General features: G+C 45.6%; 1 protein-coding gene across 1 annotated transcript in view; it reads left to right on the top strand.

Moving 5' to 3' along the window:
• Window positions 1–20,920, top strand: part of grin3a (glutamate receptor, ionotropic, N-methyl-D-aspartate 3A) — a 148,824-nt gene that overhangs the window by 106,060 nt on the left and 21,844 nt on the right. Inside the window, exons 4-6 of the mRNA XM_080188457.1 lie at window positions 3,023–3,168; window positions 8,438–8,553; window positions 16,805–16,956. Of these exons, the coding sequence (XP_080044583.1) occupies window positions 3,023–3,168; window positions 8,438–8,553; window positions 16,805–16,956 (414 nt within the window). The remainder of the gene's footprint in view (window positions 1–3,022; window positions 3,169–8,437; window positions 8,554–16,804; window positions 16,957–20,920) is intronic.

Raw genomic sequence — 20,920 nt, 5'->3', positions numbered from 1 at the left:
TACAGATAAGGCATACCGTTCATAGAGAAGGAAAGGAGAGAGTCCAGAATGTAGTGTCACAGTCATAGCTTGGGTGTAGAGAAAGATCAACTTAATGCACGGTAGGTCCATTCAGAAGTCTGATGGCAACAGGGAAGAAGCTGTTCTTGAGTCGGTTGGTACATGACTTAAGGCTTTTCTATCTTTTTCCCTTTGGAAGAGATGGAAGAGAGAATGTCCAGGGTGCATGGGGTTCTTGGTTATGCTGCTGCTTTTTCAAGGCAGTGGGATGTGTAGACAGTGTGACAATGGGCAGCTGGTTTGCGTGATGGACTAGATTTCATTCACAACCCTTTGTAGTTTTTTTGTGGTCTTGGGCAGAGCAGGAGCCATATCATAACCAGAATTAATACTTTCTATGGTCAATCTGTAAAAATTGGTGAGAGTCATAGGCACTGGGGACACAAGTCCAAATCCACGGCATCAATTAATTCATTAAATTTAAGATTTGGAAGCCAGTCTCAATAATGGTGACCGTGAAACTATCGGTCATCGTAAATGCTCATCTAGTTCACTGATGTCCAATTCCGAAAGGAAATCTGCCATCCTTACCTGGTCTGGTTTACTGAGACTCCGGAGCCTTGGCAATGAGTTTGACTCTTTAACAGCTGCCTTAGCCTTCCAAACCTTTCAATTCAAGGGCAATTAATGATGGGCATCAGCTGCTGGCCTTGCCAATGATGCCCACATCACATAAATTAATTAGAAAAGAGATAGATGGCACAATTGGATATGCTTGTAGTCTGGAAAATGACACACCCTACACCTCTTTGTCAGAAGAATGTTATAGGCATCATGTAATGGATTCTTGAGGGTGGTGGGGGGGTGGGGGGAGGTAATAAATTATTTTGTTGGGATTGCTTGGTTTTCTTCTTTGAAGTTATATCATTGGGCTGCTCCATTTTTGTAAGCCTTGTTTAAATGGCCACCTCTGTACTGTGTTATGTTTCAAGTCAGAAACTCTGAAATATTTTATGAAGGCAGCCTGAATCATAAGTTTTGCATCTTTAATTTGGTTAGGGTAAGCATGACATGTTCCAGGATGGTACATAGAACAGTACAGCACGGTGCAGGCCCTTCGGCCCTCGATGTTGTGCCGAGCTTTGTCCGAAACCAAGATCGAGCTATCCCACTCCCTATCATTCTGGTGTGCTCCATGTGCCTGTCCAGTAACCACTTGAAAGTTCCTAAAGTGTCCGACTCCACTATCACAGCAGGCAGTGTATTCCACACCCCAACCACTCTCTGAGTGAAGAATCTACCTCAGACATCCCTCCTATATCTCCCACCATGAACCTTATAGTTATGCCCCCTAGTAACAGCTACGTCCACCCAAGGAAATAGTCTCTAAACGTCCACTCTATCTATCCCGCTCATTATCTTATAAACCATGAAACTAAAACTCAAACCTGAAGGTCCAAATTGAAACTGAAAACCAATCCTTTGTCACCCAACCTGCCACAGTTTTATTTTCTCCTCCCAACAATGATGTCACCTAAGGTTGTGAGCGTGAATTAAAGAAAAACTCTTACAGATGCACTAACATCACAATTACATGACACTGTTACAGCATTCCAGGCCGCAGGCAAGGATAGTCATTGCCAACGTACCTTTACAGCCCCACAGTCAAGCTAGTGTGTATCGTATTCATCCCGATAGTTTTGTATGGGAGCAGCAACCTTCACCTTGGGCAACCATGAGGATCTTCTCAACATAAACCCACTATTTCCCAAGTATTACATTGTCACATAACATTAGCGTGTTTAATAATAACAACAACTTGCAGTTATGTAGTGCCTTAAGTGTAGTAAAACATCCCAAGGCAGTTTGCAGGAATGTTAACAACGAGCCACATTTGGAGTTATAAGGACAGTGACCAATAACTTGACCAAGTAGATAAATGCAAATTACTCCAGAGGGATCTGAACCAAAAGCAGAAAGTGCTGGAAAATCTCAGCAGGTCTGACAAGAGAGGGAACAGAGCCAACGTTTTGAGTCCGGCTGATTCTTGCTAAAGCAGGTTTATTTTTCAGAAATGGATAGAATTGGAGAGGGCTGAGGGATAAAATTCTTCGGGCCTCAGCACCTGAAGGTATGGCGTTTGGCGAGGGGACAGTTAAAATCGGAGAATGTCAGGGGGCCAGAGCTGGAGGAAGATACAGAGGTGGGGAGAAGTCAGTCTGCAGAGGGATTTGATCAATGAGAATACTAAAATGACGACATTGCTAATTTCACAAATTCCTGCTCTAAGATCTTCAGTGATTCTTACATGGACGTAGCATCGATACAAAGTGCCATTGGGATTCATTCGTATTCAGGTTTTCGTTGCTTTTTGAAATAGAATGCAATGTCTCTCTCCTCTATTAAGTTTAACATGGAATGGGTATGACCCCTCGGACTGGAATGTTCTTCCCCTGTTTCTCTTTCACTTACTGTACCAGGGCTGGGTTAAGGTCTGCTTGGTGTCAAGGTGGCTGAGGGCAATCTGAGGGTGACACACTGGCACAGTGGCTAGCACTGCTGCCTCACAGCGCCAGGGACCCCAGGTCAATTCCGGCCCCGGGTCACTGTCTGTGCAGAGTTTGCACGTTCTCCCAGTCTCTGCGTGGGTTTCCTCCGGGTGCTCTGATTTCCTCCCACAATCCGAAGATGTGTGGGTTAGGTGGATTGGCCATGCTAAATTAACCCTAGTGTCAGGGGGATTAGCAGGGTAAATATGTGGGGCTACAGGAATAGGTCCTGGATGGGATTATGATTGGTGCACACTTGAGGGACTGAATGGCCTCCTTCTGCACTGTAGGGATTCTGTAGTTCTATGGCTGCAGCCAATTGAGCTTGCAATAGTAGTGAAATCATCATTTGATGCCTGCGGCATTCTGTGTGCCCTCCTGGGTAACAAGCTTGGGAGAATTCTTGCATATTTTCTTTTATAAAGTGGTATCTTACACTCTAGTGTGCTCATGGGTTGAATTTTATCTTCAAGCTTCATCACCCCTCACAAGGTTTCCGTTTTGGGACGGTTCGAGAGAGCAGTGCTGAGGATTACGTGAAGAAGAGTTTCCCGGAGATGAATGAATATATGAGAAGATATGATGTGCCAACGACACCAGATGGCGTGAAATACTTGAAGTAAGTACTACGTCCTCGTCCACACTATCAAACCCCCTTGTCTCCTGATACTAGGCAATCTTGTGTGCTGCTGCAGTTTCCTCCCTTAATGCTAAGCAATGTGTACTGTGAAGTGTAAAGATGTCCCTGCATAAAATGTAAAACCGTTCGCAGGTCAAGCACCGACTAGGAAGAGAGAAACAGAGTTTCAGGCTGGTGTTTCAGTGAATGTAATGTTTGTCACGTTATTATGCTCACTTGTTTAATACCTACTGGGTTTGCCCCTCCACATTTCTCAGCCCACTACAAGCATGCATTGGGCATCTTCTGGCATAGCTGGTAGCACCCCTGCCTCTGAGTCAGTAGCTCAGGGTTTGAACTGCCATGCCAGGACTTGAGGGCAAGGGAAGGTGCCTTCAACTCAAATGAGTTGAGTGCAAACTCACAAATGCTGCCAACGTGCCGACGGCAGGCGTTAAGAGCAGGAGAGATTCCTGGTCAGCTATGCGATGGAAGGAATGTTTGAGATTCTACCATTCCAACCCTTAGTTCCAGGCTACAACATGCATGAAGAGACAAAGTGCAGGATTTTCCAGCCACACTTGCCTGAAAACTGGAGGTTCCCACCTGATTTCAGTGGATCTTTACATGGTCTGCGCCTCTGCCCGTTGGTGGGCATTTTGGGAGAGTTCAGGCCAAAATGTCATGGAATTTGTTGTGAACATGGCCCAGCCTATCACGCAAATCAGTCTCCCATCCATTGACTCCATCCACACTTCCCACTGCCTTGGGATAGCAACCAGCATAATCAAGGACCCCACGTATGCCGGACATTCTGTCCTCCACCTTCTTCTGTCGGGAAAAAGATACAAAAGTCTGAGCCCATGTGCCAACCGACTCAAGAACAGCTTCTTCCCTGGTGCCAGACTTTTGAATGGACCTATCTCATATTAAGCTGATCTTTCTCTATACCCTGGCTATGACTGTAACACTACATTCTGCACCTTCTCCTTTCTTTCTCCCCTATGTACTCTGTGAACAATATGCTTTGTCTGTATGGTGCAAGAAACAATAATTTTCACAACATTCCAATACGTGTGACAATAATAAATCAAATCAAATCCAATGAATGTGGCTAAATTGGCCCATGATGCCAAGGTAAGTAGGACAGTGAGTTGTGAAGAGGAGATTTAGATAGGTTAGGTGAGTGGGCAAAAATTTGGCAGATGGAATATAATGTGGGAAACTGTGAACTATTCGCTTTGGCAGGAAGAATGGAAAAGCAGTGTATAATTAACGTGGAGAGAGTTTGCAAAACCCTGTGGTACAGAGGGATCTGGATGTCCTGGTAGATAAATTATAAAATATTGGTACACAGGTACAGCAGATTATTAGAAAGGTGAATAGAATGTTGGCTTTTATTGCAAGGGAAATAGAACATCAAAGTAGCAAATTTTGTTGCAGTTGTACAGGACCTTGGTGAGACATCTGGTGTATAGTGTGTAGTTTTGATTTCCTTCTGTTGCAGGTTTTGATGTCAGCATTTTAACTGATCACAGCTTTACCCTTCAAGCAACCAGACCAAGTCACAGAGTTCTCTTAAATAGCTGTTTTAATGTGAGCAACAGCAAGGGCACTGGAAAGTTACAGCACACACCTCTGTAACGACCCAGGGTGGGGTACTCTGCAAAACATAGGCAATTACATTTTTCAAATTTGATTACAAGTAATTAGCACGCACCAGTGACAATCACTTTACGCTTGCTTCATTATAATATCCAATCAGTGTGAAGGCTTAATACAAGTTATCACGTTACAGCTCAGTCCAGTGTGGGTGGATCACTCACTTTCTCTCGAGTTACAGATGTCTGATCCAATGAGCTTTGATGTGGAGACGCCGGCGTTGGAACTGGGGTAAACACAGTAAGGAGTCTCACAACACCCAGACTAATGACTTCAAAGCCTGCAACAATTTGGCGACGGGATGGGGTTTCGCTCAGCACCCCACCCCCGGGGAGAGCGGTGATTATCTATCATCTCTGATTAATACTCTCGGCTGAATGTTACTTCCAAAGCAGCAGCCGATTTAACGAGTGAAATCCCCAGCCCAGAGTAAATCAGACGGAGGTTTCAGGGTAGGGATGGGGGTGGGGGTGGGGGTGGGGGAGTTTGACCCTGCAGTGACATCAGCAGCAATGGCCTCTATAGTTAAGTATTTACTTTTGCAGGTGGACTCACAAAGCGGTACGGGTCCAGGGAGTGAGAGGATTTTTAAGACGCGGGTTGATGGGTTTTTGATAAGAGAGGGGATTAAGGGTTATGGGGAGAGGGCGGGAAGGTGGAACCGAGCCACGACAGATCAGCCATGATCTTATTGAATGGCGGGGCAGGCTCGAAGGGCTAGATGGCCTACTCCTGCTCCTATTTCTTATGTTCTTATGTTTCCACCGTTGAGGTGCAGCAGTTGGAGTTCTCGGTGGCCTGATCTAGTACAGCAGCCTGATTGCTGTTTGTGGAAGGCTTTCTCGGTCTCTCCCTGTTCTGTTTCAAAGCAGTGGCTATTTCTTTCGGCAGCTTTTCTCACTGGAAACTGGCTCCAGAACTGACAAGCTGTGCTTCAATGATAGACGTTGGCCATTCAAACAGCCTTTCTCCTGCCTGAGTTTTTGTTAGCTTTATTAAAAGTCCTTATCAGTTAGTTATCTCTATTCTGAGAGAAACCCACCAAGTGAAAGCATTTTACTCACGCCTGTAGAACACTCATTGAATCTTGTCTTTTGTGATCCTTCTTGAGTTAAGCAGTTTGATAAGATTTTGGAATCTTCACAAAGGTACCAGGTTTTCTGTCCGTATGTCTGATTTAAGGAGCTTTAAATGAGATTTAAAAAGCACAAAGGGCTTTTTAAAAAGTTGTTTTTCTTTAGCAGACCTGCATTCTACCTGCTGTACCTTAAAACCATAATGTCATGTTTGTGACAAATGCAATTAGCACCAGTATTCTACTTAAACAAGAGCTGACAGAAACCTGAAGTTTTAAGTTTATTTGTTAGTGTCAGAAATAGCTTTGCATTAACACTGCAATGAAGTTACTGTGAAAATCCCCTAGTTGCCACACTCCGGCGCCTGTTCAGTACTCTGAGGGAGAATTTAGCACGGCCAGTGCACCTAACCAGCACGTCTTTCAGACTGTGGGAGGAAACCGGAGCGCCCGGAGGAAACTCACGCAGATATGGGGAGAACATGCGAACTCCACACAGACAGTGACCCAAGTCAGGAATCGAACCCGGGTCCACTGCCGCCAAAGGCAAAGGTGACCACCTCACTCTCTGTCTGATCGCGGTCTACATTTGCACAGTGAGACAATGGTTAGCACTGCTGCCTCACAGCGCTAGGGACCCCGGGTTCACTTCCCGATTTGGGTCACCATCTGTGTGGAGTTTGCACATTCTCCCCGTGTCTGCGTGCGTTTCCTCCGGGTGCTCCGGTTTCTTCCCACAGTCCGAAAGACGTGCTGGTTAGGCACATTGACCATGCTAAATTCTCCCTCAGTGTCCCCAAACAGTGCCAGAGTGTGGCGACTAGGGGATTTTCACAGTAACTTCATTGCAGTGTTGATGTAAGCCTACTTGTGATGCTGATAAATAAACTTGAATTTGTGCTCAGGTGTCTGATGTGGAACTTCAATCCACAGCATTCTAACTCAGTTAAGTGCTACCATTGAACCCTGATAGACACAGTTTGAACCATTTAGCTGTTTCTTATTTGAGTTGACATATTACATTAGATATAATTTATAAGCTATCTTCCCACTTTTAATGGCAGGTCTTACTTGATCCCGACCAAAGATTTGAAGCAAAACACTAGATTAATGTTTGTTGAAATGCAATGATGTACATGCTTTTTCAGCTGAAATCTATTGCTTTAGAAATCACACAAGTTGGTTATTCATAAATTATTTTTCAATAAAAGTAAATTATATATTGATCGAAAAGGTGACACTTCATTTTGCATTAAAAAATCTGTTTATTGATCAATCAGATGAGTAATTGTGTCTGCTGTTATTATACATTGAGGGAACTGTGGAGTTGATACATTGGGGTCGGCGGATCAGTACCATTGCCTTCCTGAGACTACCTGCATCCGCTCCAAATCAATTGATTATATACTCCTGGCAATTAATTAATTTATTCAATAATTTCAGTTCTTCAGTGCACTCCACGGATAAATTTGAGATGTAAATTTTGTGCTCAAGGGTGGCACAGTGGTTAGCACTGCTGCCTCACAGCGCCAGGAACCCGCACCTGATTCCCAGCTTGGATCACTGTCTGTGCGTGTCTCCCCATGTCTGCATGGATTTCTTCCGGGTGCTCCGGTTCCCTCCCACACTCCAAAAGATTTGATTTGATTTATTATTGTCACGTATTTACTTTCAGTGAAAAGTACTGTTTCTTGTATGCTATACAGACAAAGTATACTGACCATAGAGAAAGAAAGGAGACAGTGCAGAATGCAGTGTTACAGTCATAGCTAGGGTGTAGAGAAAGATCACCTTAATGCAAGGCAAGTCCATTCAAAAGTCTGTCAGCAGCAGGGAAGAAGCTGTTCTTGAGTCAGTTGGTACGTGACCTCAGACTTTTGTATCTTTTTCCAGATGGAAGAAAGTGGAAGAGAGAATGACTGGAGTGAGTGAGGTCCTTAATTTTGCTGGCTGCTTTGCTGAGGCAGTGGGAAGTGTAGACGGAGTCAATGGTTGGGAGACTGGTTTGTGTGATGGATTGGGCCATGTTCGCCACCTTTTGTAGATGTGCTGGTTAGGTGCATTGGTCATTCTAAATTCTCCCTCACTGTATCCGAACAGGCACCGGATTGTGGCGACTAGGGGATTTTCACAGTAACTTCATTGTAGTGTTGTTGTCAGCCTACTTGTGACGTTAATAAATAGCAAATAGATCCATATCAAGGCACTCCACAGGAAATTGGATCACTATTTGAAAAGGAGAAATGTTCAGGGCAACGAGAAGGTGATGGGCAGGACTGCACGAGGTGAACTGCTCCTCCAGAGAACCAACCAACCACCACAGGCCAAATGGCCTCCTTCTGTGCTGCTATCACCATTCTATGATTCCATGTGGCTGAACTCTTTCAAAAATGATAGAGAAAAAATAATAGAGATCGCTTATTAGTTAGTTCTGTACACAACTGTCCTCAAGAAAGCGTCCAGCAGAAGGCTAGGTGCAAATGTGGAATTCATTCTGTGCTGCGGATTAAAGATGTGAACTTCTTAACCTAGGAATGATCCCCAGAGACTTGATGCCTTTATAATGGACAAAGCACTGTTAGACTATGAGGTCTCAATCGATGCTGATTGCAAGTTACTAACCGTTGGAAAACCTTTTGCAATTGAAGGTATGCATTTCTTTACACACGTTCAGATAAGTGTACAGCAGATCTTCACTGGTGTTGCTCAAGATGGGTCACATTTACAAGAACGGGGATTAATGCGTGTGAATTTGTATATCTCCCCAAAGATAATGGATTAAGTGTATTTTTCTTAGATTGGTTCCTAGAAAAAGCCAACAAGCTTTTACTTGGAAACTAATGGTTGATATTTATAATTTTTAAAACAACTGAAATCTGCATGAATGCATTTCCTATTTACAATCCTTATTTCCTGTCATCACATTCTTATCATGCCTTTCTGCCAGTTTAAAATTCCTCTGTTCAGACTTAGAATGGAATTTGTCTATGTAAACTTGTCACCCTGTAATTACACCCTCCTGCCAGTGGTAGCACTGTGACAGCTTAGTTGTCCCTCTCAGCTCCTTCATCTGTTTGGTAGAAACTCTGACCATGCAATCAACTGTTTGGAGTGAGTTTCAATTCAGGTGGACATCAGACTGGTCTGGAGTAACCACCCTCTCTGCAACCTCAATCGCACCCTGCTCACCTCTCCCCAGGGCTCCAGCTGTGTTCCCTAATGGTGACCTCACTGAATTACAAACAGCAGTTACTGCCCCCGGTGGCGTTGCCTGTAATAGAGAGCTGCCAGCCTCTGGGAAGATTTCCACTCTCCTAATTATGTGGGAGACTCGCCATTGCCCACTTAAACACCTGATTGTGCGCATAGAGCCCAGCAGTCTCTGGTGTTACACATTTCCCACTAGAGGGCCAACCCTGTGTCACCCACACTAAATTCAGTCCAATGTCTGTTCTATACACTCAACTGTTTCGAGATTACTTGATGAGTACCATAGAGAGAAGGAAATCTGACCTTCATTCATTCATGGGACGTGTGTTCAGAACCCAGCTGATTTAAAATGTGCAAATATCCCAAAAGTCAGATGGATAATTGGGATATGGTTCTTCTTGGTGTATGTTTTCAATTTAGTATAATAAGAAAGATACATAAATCAGTGAGGAACAGTCCAGTCTTGCTGTAATCAAGCAGTGAGGAATATTTATTAACTAATTAATTTGGGCAGCATGGTGGCGCAATGGTTAACATTGTTGCCTCACCGCGCCAGGACCCCAGGTTCGATTCCAGGCTTGAGTCATTGTCTGTGGAGTCTGCATGTTCTCCCCATGTCTGCATGGGTTTCCCCCGCGTGTTCCAGTTTCCTCCCACAGTCCAAAAGACATGCTGGTTAGGTGCATTGGCCATGATAAATTGCCCCTTAGCGTCAGGGGAGTTAGCTAGGGTAAATATATGGGGTTACAGTGATAGGGCCTGGATGGAATCATTGGGTCGATGGGTCAAATGGCCTCCTTCTGCACCGTAGGGATTCTATGACTCTGTGAACTTAAAAGAAACACACAAGAAAGACTGTAATACACGACAACAGCAATCTTAGCTACAAGAATGGCCATGCACACACAGTAAGAAGTCTCACAACATCAGGTTAAAGTCCAACAAGTTTATTTGGTAGCACAAGCCACAAGCTTTCGGAGCGCTGACCCTTCATTGCTCCCATATACGCCAACAGAATCTTGCGGTCTCACCACTGACGCACCCCTGCCTTGGGTTTCCCGGTGACCAGGGGTGCGTTCAACACAGAGCAGCTTTCAACACCAAGTTGTTTCCCGGGAGTCAAACTGCCTTCTCCAGCTGGGTGTGACTACGGTAGTAACTGCTTACCATCTGTACCTTCATTCTTCCTCTCCTCCTGAATTCAGTCACCCTACTACATTCCTCCTTCTGATGTTATTCTATCTTAACACCGGGGACCAGGCTTTTAGTGTATAGGTGTGAATTATATTCCCCTATCTCCACTTCGAACTCACCTCCACAGTTACACCTACACCTACAGTTCTAACACCTATTTCTGTACATCATTCGCCCCCGAGTCACTTAGGTATAAACACTGATTTCCTGCTAATTCGCATTTCAGGAAAAAAATACATATTCAAACAGATGCACCCATACTGGTCCCGTTTTTAATCCAATTATTTATTTTATCCAAGTTTTATTTTTAATCTGAATTTTCCTCAATACTTGAATCTTCCTTTTCCTCCAGTGTCTTGACAAGCATCACTGGCAAGGCCACCCCTAAGTTCCTTTGAGAAGGTGCCGGTGTCCCACCTTCTTGAACCATTGTGCTGTTAGGTTGGGAATTCAAGAATTTTGACCCAGTGACAATGAAGTGACAGTGATGTAATTCCAACTCTGGATGGTGTTGGACCTGGATGGGGAAGGTGGAGGAGGTGGTATTCCAATTTTTTTTATTTATTCATGGGACACAGGCATTGCTGGTTGACCATCATTTATTGCCCATCCCTAGTTGCCTTTGGAGGGCAGTTGAGAGCCAAACACATTGCTTTGAGTCTGGAGTCACATCTAGACCAGACCAGGCAAGATTCCCTTCCCTAAAGGACATTAGTGAACCAGATGAGTTTTTCCGACAATCAACAATGGTTTCAGTAGATTCTTAATTCCAGATTTTTTTTATTGAATTCAAATTCTACCATCTGTTGAGGTGGGATTCGAACCCGGGTCCCCAGAATATTAGCTGAATTTCTGGATTAACAGTCTGGAAATAATACCACTAGGCCATCCCTGGAAGGAATACAGAAAATCCAAATCCATATGATTTATCTCTGGAAACGGTATTGTGCAGAGATGTCAGATAATCTAATTATTATTCTGAAAATCAAGTGATTCAGGCGTGAAACTAGAGAATTCAGGGCAGGCATCACCAGTTCCTTATCCATTGTGAAGTTGTTTAATCTCCCCCTCAGGGTACTAATAAAGAAGAAAAAAGAAACAGAAAAGCGGGCAACACAAATAATCTGAAGGTTAATTAAAGTGGAGTTGAGCTCCGCAATATTCGAGTTAACGGGAGGGATTTTCCAGCTGCACTCGCCACATGACCAGAAAGTCCCGCCCGAGATCAAGGGACCTTTGCATGGTCCGCTCACTGTAATTCCCATGGCGGGGGGGGAGGGGAAACGGGAAAATTCCACCCAACATGTTCCTTTGAAATTAAATTAGTCGCTATTGCAATGCTCCATCTAAACAATGGCGAGATTCACCCAAATATCATATGAGCCTCATGTCCCTCTTACCAGGTAAATTTCACCTTTATATATACTCATCCTGGCTTGTTAACATGTTAAAACAAATTAACATGCTTGTTAATAACGAAATCTAAATATCTTAGAACTACTCAAGCGAATTTTGGAAAGAGGGGGGAGTAACAATTAAATCAGGTAGTATGCCAGGAACTGTTTGACAAGATGTGTTTGAAGCTTTGCAACTGCCTTTGTCATACCTTCTTCATCTGTCATCCCAGTCTTTGATCTTTTCCAAGGGCAGAACTTAATACCCTTCTTCGTAATTGAACTCGGGATGTGTTATCCAGAGTGCATTCCAGCTGAGCCTACTCCTGTTCTCACTCAACTGTTGCGACCACAGCAGATGTTATTTGCTGAGCAAGCCAAGTCCCCGAGGGAAACTTGTCTTACCAATCACAACCTTTTTTTTCTAATCGTATTCTGAACATGAGGAAAGGCTACTGAGCCCACGAGGATAGAACGCCAGGAACACTTTAGGTAATTTTAAAAATGAATGGATTTATGAGCAAGAAGAAAATCAAACTTAAGCACACAGGGTTAACACAATTGAAACAGTCTTACATAACAATGCCCCCCCCAACCTTCAGAAAATACCCACTTCATCAGAACACACAAGTAGGCATCTCAGCAACATAGAACCATCGAATCCCCGTAGCGCAAAAAGAGGCCATTCAGCCCATCGAGCCTGTGCTGACAATAATCTCATCCAGGTCTATCCTTGTAACTCCAGGCATGACTCTGCTAGTCCCCTTGACACTTAGGGTCAATTTAGCACAGCCAGTCCATCTAACCTGCACATTTTTGGAGTAAAGAAGGAAACCGGAGCACCCAGAGGAGACCCATGCAGACACGGGAAGAAAGTGCAAACTCTACACATGACAGATACCCGAGGCCGGAATTGAACTTGGGTCCCTGTCGCCATGAGGCAGCAGTGCTAACCACTGTGCTGGTGTCTTCTGCTCTTGTAGATAGCACTCCCTTATAGATTTTTAATTCCTAAAAATCCAGTGTCATCCAAGGCAAGACTGCTGTCCCTTCAATAATGGTAAACAACACAAATTCTCCAGCTCTCCCACTCCCTTGTGGAAATTTAAGAAAATTCTGAAACAAGACTGCCCTGCCAAGCAAAGGCTTCCGATGTTTGTAGATGTCTATTGTAGATATCACACTTTCTCTCAGAATCTCCCCCATAGCCAACACAATTCAGCTCAACATCATTCCTTAAAGACCATTTTCCTTTAGCGTCGGCACATCTTTGAACTCAACCATTCCAAAATGTAAAAACCTTTCAAGTTTCCTATTGCTTCCACTTTTGGGTCAACTGGAATTTAATAACTGTCCCTTGTTTACTTATGAGTCCTTTCTAAGTTGTAAAAGTTCCTCACTCCCCTTTGATATTTAACACCTGAGAAAGCCAAGTCCCTATCTATCCCCTAATGCAAATGTTTAAACCAAACCTATTTACTTGTACTTCCACTTCACCATGGGCTGTTCTCGCAAATGCCTGCATTTATCTTATTCATTTGTGGGACATGGGCATCACTGGCTGGCCAGCATTTATTACCCATCCTTAATTGCTGTTGAGAAGGTGGTGGTGAGCTGTCTTCTTGGATCGCTGCAGTCCATGTTCTGTGGGTTGACCCACAATGCCATTAGGGAGGGAATTCCAGGATTTTGACCCAGCGACTGTGAAGGAACAACGATGTATTTCCAAGTCAGGATGGCGAGTGGCTTGGAGGGGAACTTGCAGGTGATGGTGTTCCCATGTATCTGCTGCCCTTGTCCTTCTAGATGGAAGTGGTTGTGGGTTTGGAAGGTGCTGTCTAAGGATCTTTGGTGAATTGCTGCAGTGCATCTTGTAGATATTACAAAATGCTACTAGTGAGCTTCGGTGGTGGAGAGATTGAATGTTTGTGGATGTGGTGCCAATCAAACAGGCTGCTTTGTCCTGGATGGTGTCGAGCTTCTTGAGTATTGTTGGAGCCACACCCATCCAGGCAAGTGGGGAGCATTCCATCACACTCCTGACTTGTGCCTTGTAGATAGTGGATAGGCTTTAACACCTTTACCCTTTTTCTTGCCTCTATTAGCCTTTACCCAGCTTAATAATATCATTTATATACACACACATAAACATAGAGGAGGCGAAGGGTGGCACAGAGGTTAGCACTGCTGCCTCACAGTGCCATGGACTCGGGTTCAATTCCCATCTTAGGTCACTGTCTGTGTGGAGTCTGCATGTTCTCACCGTGTCTGCATGGGTTTCCTCCCAGGTGCTCCGGTTTCTTCCCATATCCAAAAGACGTGTTGGTTAGGTGCATTGCCTGTGCTAAAATTCTCCCCCAGTCTACCTGAACAGGTGCCGGAATGTGGCGACTAGGGGATTTTCACAGTAACTTTATTGCAGTGTTAATGTAAGCCTACTTGTGACACTAATAAATAAATAATAAAATTAAATGATAATGGCCGAATGATATTATCACTAGACTATTAATCTAGAAAGTCAGCTGAGGTTCTGGTGACCAGAACATTAGCTGTCCTGGTCACCAGGACAGGATAAAGCAGCCTGTTTGATTGGCACCCCATCCACAAACATCTACTCCCTCCAGCACTGATGTTCAGTAGCAGCAGTGTGAGTTATCTACAAGATGCACTGCAGCAATTCACCAAAGATTCCTAGACAGCACCTTCCAAACCTACAACCACTTCCATCTAGAAGGACAAGGGCAGCAGTGTGTTCTATCAATGAGATGCACTGCAGAAATTCGCCAAGGCGCTTTAGATAGCATTTTCCAAACCTACAACCACATCCATCTAGAAGGACAAGGACAGCAGAAAACCACCAACTGCAACTTCCCCTCCAAGCTGCTCACCATCCTGCCTTGGAAATATATCGGCATTCCTTTGCAGTCAAAATCCTGGACTGCCCTCCCTAATGACATTGAGGAGGCCAACCCAAAGCACATGGATTGCAGCATTCCAAGAAGGCAGCTCACCACCACCTTCTCAAGGGCAACTAGGGATGGGTAATAACTGCCCATAAATAAATGAGCTGTCAACATTCGCATTCCAATTATTCTGTAAATTGAGTTTGTGTCTTTGTATGCCCTGTTTGTGAACAGAACTCCCACTCACCTGACGAAGGAGCAGTGTTCCAAAAGCTAGTGGCGATTGCTACCAAATAAACCTGTTGGGCTTTAACCTGGTGTTGTGAGACTTCTTACAATAAATGCGGCCAGCCAGCAATGCCCATCTCCCATGGATGAATAAAAAAATATATTGGGACAGCTGACCAAAAGATGGGTCAAAGGACCAGGTTCCAAGGAATGACTTGAAGCCAGTAGGAGGTAGGGAAGTGGCAAGGCTCAGGGAGGGAAGTCCTGAGCTTAGGACCTCGGCAACTGCTATATAATGAAGGATTACAATGAGAGGTGTGCAGGAGCTCAGAATCAGAGGAATGCAGAAATCCTGGAGGGCTGTTAGAGTGATAGGGTAAGGTGATGGCCAAGGAATGCCGATATATTTCCAAGTCGGGATGGTGAGTGGCTTGGAGGGGAACTTGCAGGTGGTGGTTTTGCAGGTGAGAACGTGCAGACTCCGCACAGACAGTGACCTAAGCTGGGAACTGAACCCGAGTCCCTGGCACTGTGAAGCAGCAGTGCTAACCACCGGGTTCGATTCCCGGCTCGGGCCACTGTCAGTGCAGAGTCTGCACGTTCTCCCCGTGTCTGCGGGGGTTTCCCTCCGGGCGCTCCGGTTTCCTCCCACAGAACGAGAGGCATGCTGGTTAGGGTGCATTGGCCGTGCTAAATTTTTTAGATAATGTTGTTTCGGGGGCGTGCACCAAGTATGCAGCTGGCAATAACAATGTGACATCTTTGCAAATTGGTCTATTGAAAAGAGAATTAGAAATCTTGCAGCTTGGTAAAAGAAACCATTGCGCAATCAGTGTCCTAGCTCCTAGCAAAAGGGAATTATCCAGCTTGTTATTTAACTTCCTGACTTAGTTCAGCATCATTTGGAATTGTACCCTGCACTGCTCCCGTTCGTTCCCTCAACTCACAGTGACACATTAATTGTTTAGGGACAATTACTGGGCTGCACCGCTGACTGGTAATCAAATAGTAATTACTTCTCCGTGACCTTGCATTAATTAATTTCACCTAGCTTATTGGTCACCGCGGTCCATCGTGACACCTTCGGTTAATTGCAAAAAAAAATGAGAAGCGAGCCCTGAATGGGGCAGAACTGTTCTTGCACGCGGCGCTGCTTGGCATGTGAAAAGCATGAGGCACTTCGAGACCTTACCTCATCTCTAATTTCAGATGTTAATTAGGAACTGCTCAAGCGTTACTCTCATTGTTTACAGAAGTGTCGGCCTGCACTTCATGTAATCGCTTCTCTGCAATCACTCAGGGATATCTCTAAACTCCCCGCTCTCCTGGGATAACCAGAAGTAGTGTTTGCCACCTCCTTCGCTGTCACGACGGATTTATTTTCTCCGTAACTTCAGGCCAGCTCCTGTGGCTGTGTCACTAAAACACGCTGAACCCTCGATCGACGGCGGCACAAGCGGTTAGCGCTGCTGCCCCGCGTAGCCCCAGTGACCCGGGCTCGATTCCCGGCCTCGGGCCCACTGTCAGCGCAGAGCCTGCACGTTCTCCCCGTGTCTGCGTGGGTTCCCCGCCGGGTGCTCCGGTTGCCTCCCACGGAACGAAAGTCCTGCCGCTTAGGGTGCATTGGCCGTGCTAAATTCTCCCTCGGTGTAACCGAACAAGGTGTGACAACTCGGGGATTTTCGCAGTAACTTCATTGCAATGTTAATGTAAGCCTACTCGTGACTAATAAATAAACTTTAAACATTTTTTAAAGCGAAATACTGCGGATGCTGGAATCGGAAACCAAGACAGAAAATGCTGGAAGATTTCAGCAGGTTTGTCAGCTCTGACAAAGGGTCACTAGACTCAAAACATTGGCTCGATTCCCTCCCCGCAGGTGCTGTCAGACCTGCTGAGATTTTCCAGCATTGACCCGTTGACTGACCGTTGATTGCTTTGCCTTTTGTTGACAATTTCCTCTTTCCCAGGTTATGGAATTGGCCTTCTACAGAACTCCCCGTTAACGTCAAACATTTCCGAGCTAATTAGCCAGTACAAGTCCGACGGGTTCATGGATTTGCTACACGACAAGTGGTATAAGGTCGTGCCGTGCGGCAAAAGGAGTTTTGCCGTGACTGAGGTAAGGAATCTTCTTCGCTGGGGGGGGAGGAAATGTGTTTACACGGGCGTGGCTCATGTGTTTAACCCGGGGAGTGCTGCCATCGGTGCACTGCCTCTTGTCATCTGGTGTATTTGACTGTATGGGGTTGGACTGGAGTTTCCACTTGAACGCGCGGAACCCTTCAGAAAATGTGAACAACGAGTCAACAAACGTTCCACAAGGGAGAGATAGGAGAGTGGCGCATGCCACATTCCTGATGCTGCATCTTATCAAAGCAACTTTCTACCGCGATCACGTTTTCCAACACCTGGATATGTCAAGCAGTAAACAGCTGCCATCTTATCCGCGGTGATCTTTCAGTTTTCTGTGGCGTAGCAAGATCATTTCAATGTCATTCCGTATTAATTTTCCGGCTTGCGTGATCTTCACTGTGGGTTGACGTTCCACAGCAAATGGGGGAGGCGGGTGGCAGTGGGCTGGGGAGGTCGCTTTCCACAAGATATGTAGGGTTGCAGGAAGAGGTGGGGGGAGGGGGTGCAAGAGGGTGGGGGTTACGGTGGCACTAGGTGAATTCATCCTTCAAAGAGACACAACCGGCCAAATGGCCTCGGACGTACCGTAACCATTCTGTGATTTTGAACAGCCTCAGATGCAGGACAGAGGCAATAGAGACATAGAGGTTTACAGCAGGGAAATAGGCCCTTCAGCCCAACTTGTCCATACCGCCAATTTTTTTGAAACCCCGAAACTAATCCCAATTGCCTGCATTTGGCCCATATCCCTCTATACCCATCTGTCTAAATGCTTTTTACAAGACAAAATTGTACCCGACTCCACTACTGCCTCTGCCAGCTAGTTCCAGACACTCACTATCCTCTGTGTGAAGAAACTGTCCCTCTGGACCCTTTTGTATCTCTCCCCTCTCACTCTGAACCTATGCCCTCTAATTTTAGACTCCCCTACCTTTGGGAAAAGATATTGACTATCTAGCTGATCTGTGCTCCTCATTATTTTATAGACCTCTATAAGATCACCCCTCGGCCTCCTACGTTCTAGAGAAAAAGTCCCAGTCTATCCAGCCTCTCCTTACAACTCAAACCATCAAGTCCCGGTAGCATCCTAGTAAATCTTTTCTGCACTCTTTCCAGTTTAATAATATCCTTTTTATAATAGGGTGACCGGAACTGTAAACATTATTCCAAGTGTGACCTTATCAATCTCTTGTACAACTTCAACAAGACGTCCCAACTCCTGTATTCAATGTTCTGACCAATGAAACCAAGCATGCCGAATGCCGTCTTCACCGCTCTGTCCAACTGTGACTCCACTTTCAAGGAGCTATGAACCTGTACCCCGAGATCTCTTTGTTCTGTAAATCTCCCCAGTGCCCTAGTATTAACTGAGTAAGTCCTGCCCTGATTCAATCTACCAAAATGCATCACCTCGCATTTATTTAAATTAAACTCCATCTGCCATTCGTCAACCCACTGATCCAGTTGATCAAGATCCCGTTGCAATCCAAGATAACCTTCTTCACTGTCCACCATGTCACCAATCTCGATGTCTTCTGCAAACTTACTAGCCGTGCCTCCTATATTCTATTCCAAATCATTAATATAAATGACAGTATTTATAAATGTAAGGCAAAAAAGGAGGATCTGCCTTTATATAGTGCCCACTCAGGCTTCAGGCTGTGCCAAAGCACTTTACAGCCAATTAAGTAGCGTTGTCGTTGTTGTAAGGTAGGAAATGCAACAGCCAATTTGCCCTCAGCAAGTTCACCCAAACAGCAATGCGATAATCATAGAATCTATAGAATCCCTACAGTGCAGGAGGAGGCCACTCAGCCCATCCAGATTGCACTGAGTACAATCCCACCCAACCCCCACTCCCTCAACCCCACACATTTACCCTGCTAATCCTCCTGACACTAGGGTCAATTGAACGTGGCCACACATCTTTGGACTGTGGGAAGAAACCAGAGCACCCGGAGGAAACCCACGCAGACACGAGGAGAATGTGCAAACTCCACATAGACAGTGATCCAAGCTGGGAATCGAACTCGGGTCCCTGATGCTGTGAGGCACCCACTGTGCCACCGCGCTGCCAGATAATCTGCTTTACAGACATTGGCTCAGGGTTAAACATTAGCCAAGACATTGGAGTTAACTCCACGAGTCTTGGACATAGAATCATTGAAACCCTACAGTACAGAAAGAGGCCCTTCGGCCCATCGAGTCTGCACAACCACAATCCCAACCAGGCCCTACTCCCATATCCCTATATATTTTACCCTCTAATCCCTCTAACCTAAGCATTTTAGGACATTAAGGGGCAATTTTTAGCATGGCCAGTCAACCTAACCCACACATCTTTGGACTGTGGGAGGAAACCGGAGCACCGGGAGGAAACCCACGCAGACACGGGGAGAATGCGCGAATTCCACCCAGACAGTGACCCGAGCCGGGAATCAAATCCAGGTCCCTAGAGCTGTGAAACAACAGTGCTAACCACTGTGCCACCCAGTCATCTTCGAAATAGTTCCACACACCACTCCAGAAAGCAAACGGGGACTGGGTTTAACTGCTTATCCGAAAAACAGCAGCACCGCCAAATGTTGAGTCATTTTGTTAGCACGACTCTGAAGTGTTAACCTGGATTAGTCGTACTCCAGCCCCTGGGAGTGGAACTGGAACCCGTAACCATCGATAGCTGCTCCACAAAGCGATGGAGTCAAAACAACAAAAGAACAAAGAACAGTACAGCACAGGAACAGGCCCTTCGGCCCCCCAAGCCTGTACCGATCACATTGTCCTATCTAGACCAATTCCTTATATCCCTCTGTTCCTCAACTGCTCATGTGCCTATCTAGATAAGTCTTAAATCTTAAATCTTAGTTAGGCCGCACTTGGAATATAGTGTTCAATTCTGGTCGCCACACTACCAGAAGGATGTGGAGGCTTTGGAGAGGGTACAGAAAAGATTTACCAGGATGTTGCCTGGTATGGAGGGCATTAACTATGAGGTGAGACTGGAGAAACTTGGTTTGGCCTCACCGGAACGACAGAGGTCGAGGGGCGACCTGATAGAAGTCCACAAGATTATGAGGAGCATAGGCAGAGTGGACAGTCAGAAGCTTTTTCCCAGGGTGAATTATTAGGGGGCGCAGGTTTAAGGGGCGAGGAGCAAGGGTTAAAGAGATGTACGAAGCAAGTTTTTTACACAGAGGGTGGTGGGTGCCTGGAACTCATTCCGGGGGAGGGAGTGGAAGTGGATACGATAGTGACTTTTAAGGGGTGTCTTGACAAATACATGAATAGGATGGGAATAGAGGGATATGGTCCCCGGAAGGGTAGGGGGTTTTAGTTCAGTCGGGTGGCTTGGTCGGTGCAGGCTTGGAGGGCCGAAGGGCCTGTTCCTGTGCTGTAATTTTCTTTGTCCTTTGTTCTAAATGTCGCTGACGTATCTGCCTCAACCACCTCACTTGGCATTGCATTCCAGGCCACCACCACCTACTGGGTAAAACAAAAACTCCCCCGCACTACTCCACTGAACGTTTCCCCCCTTTACCTTGAACTTGTGCCCCCTTGTAATTGTCATTTCTGCCCTGGGAGAAAGCTTCCGACAGCAGCACGTTTCACTTTGCTATAGATAGCCTTTCTCCAACTCCGTGGTGATGAAGCCAAGCACCGGCCTGTAGCTGGGTATGACCCAGTAGATTCCCAAATGCCAGTCACGTGCTCAGCCTGGCGCACCACGGGCTAATGACGCTGGGGTTAATTTAAGCACTCGCTGTACATTCTGGTCGACTGCCAGAAGCCCAGAAGGTTGAGTGGAACAGGCTTGAGGATGGCTGTGCCAAGTTCATTATTGCGACGCATATGTCCTGCACAGAGGAAGTGCTAAATCATAGAATCCTACAGTGCCGAAGGAGGCCATTCAGCCCATCGCGTCTGTACCGACTCTCCAACAGAGCATCGTA

The sequence above is a fragment of the Carcharhinus amblyrhynchos genome, chromosome 5, assembly GCF_965287045.1.
Source record: "Carcharhinus amblyrhynchos chromosome 5, sCarAmb.v2.hapA, whole genome shotgun sequence".
NCBI lineage: Eukaryota > Metazoa > Chordata > Chondrichthyes > Carcharhiniformes > Carcharhinidae > Carcharhinus > Carcharhinus amblyrhynchos.
Note: the sequence above shows the minus strand (reverse complement) of the source record. Positions and strands in the feature narration are given on the sequence as shown.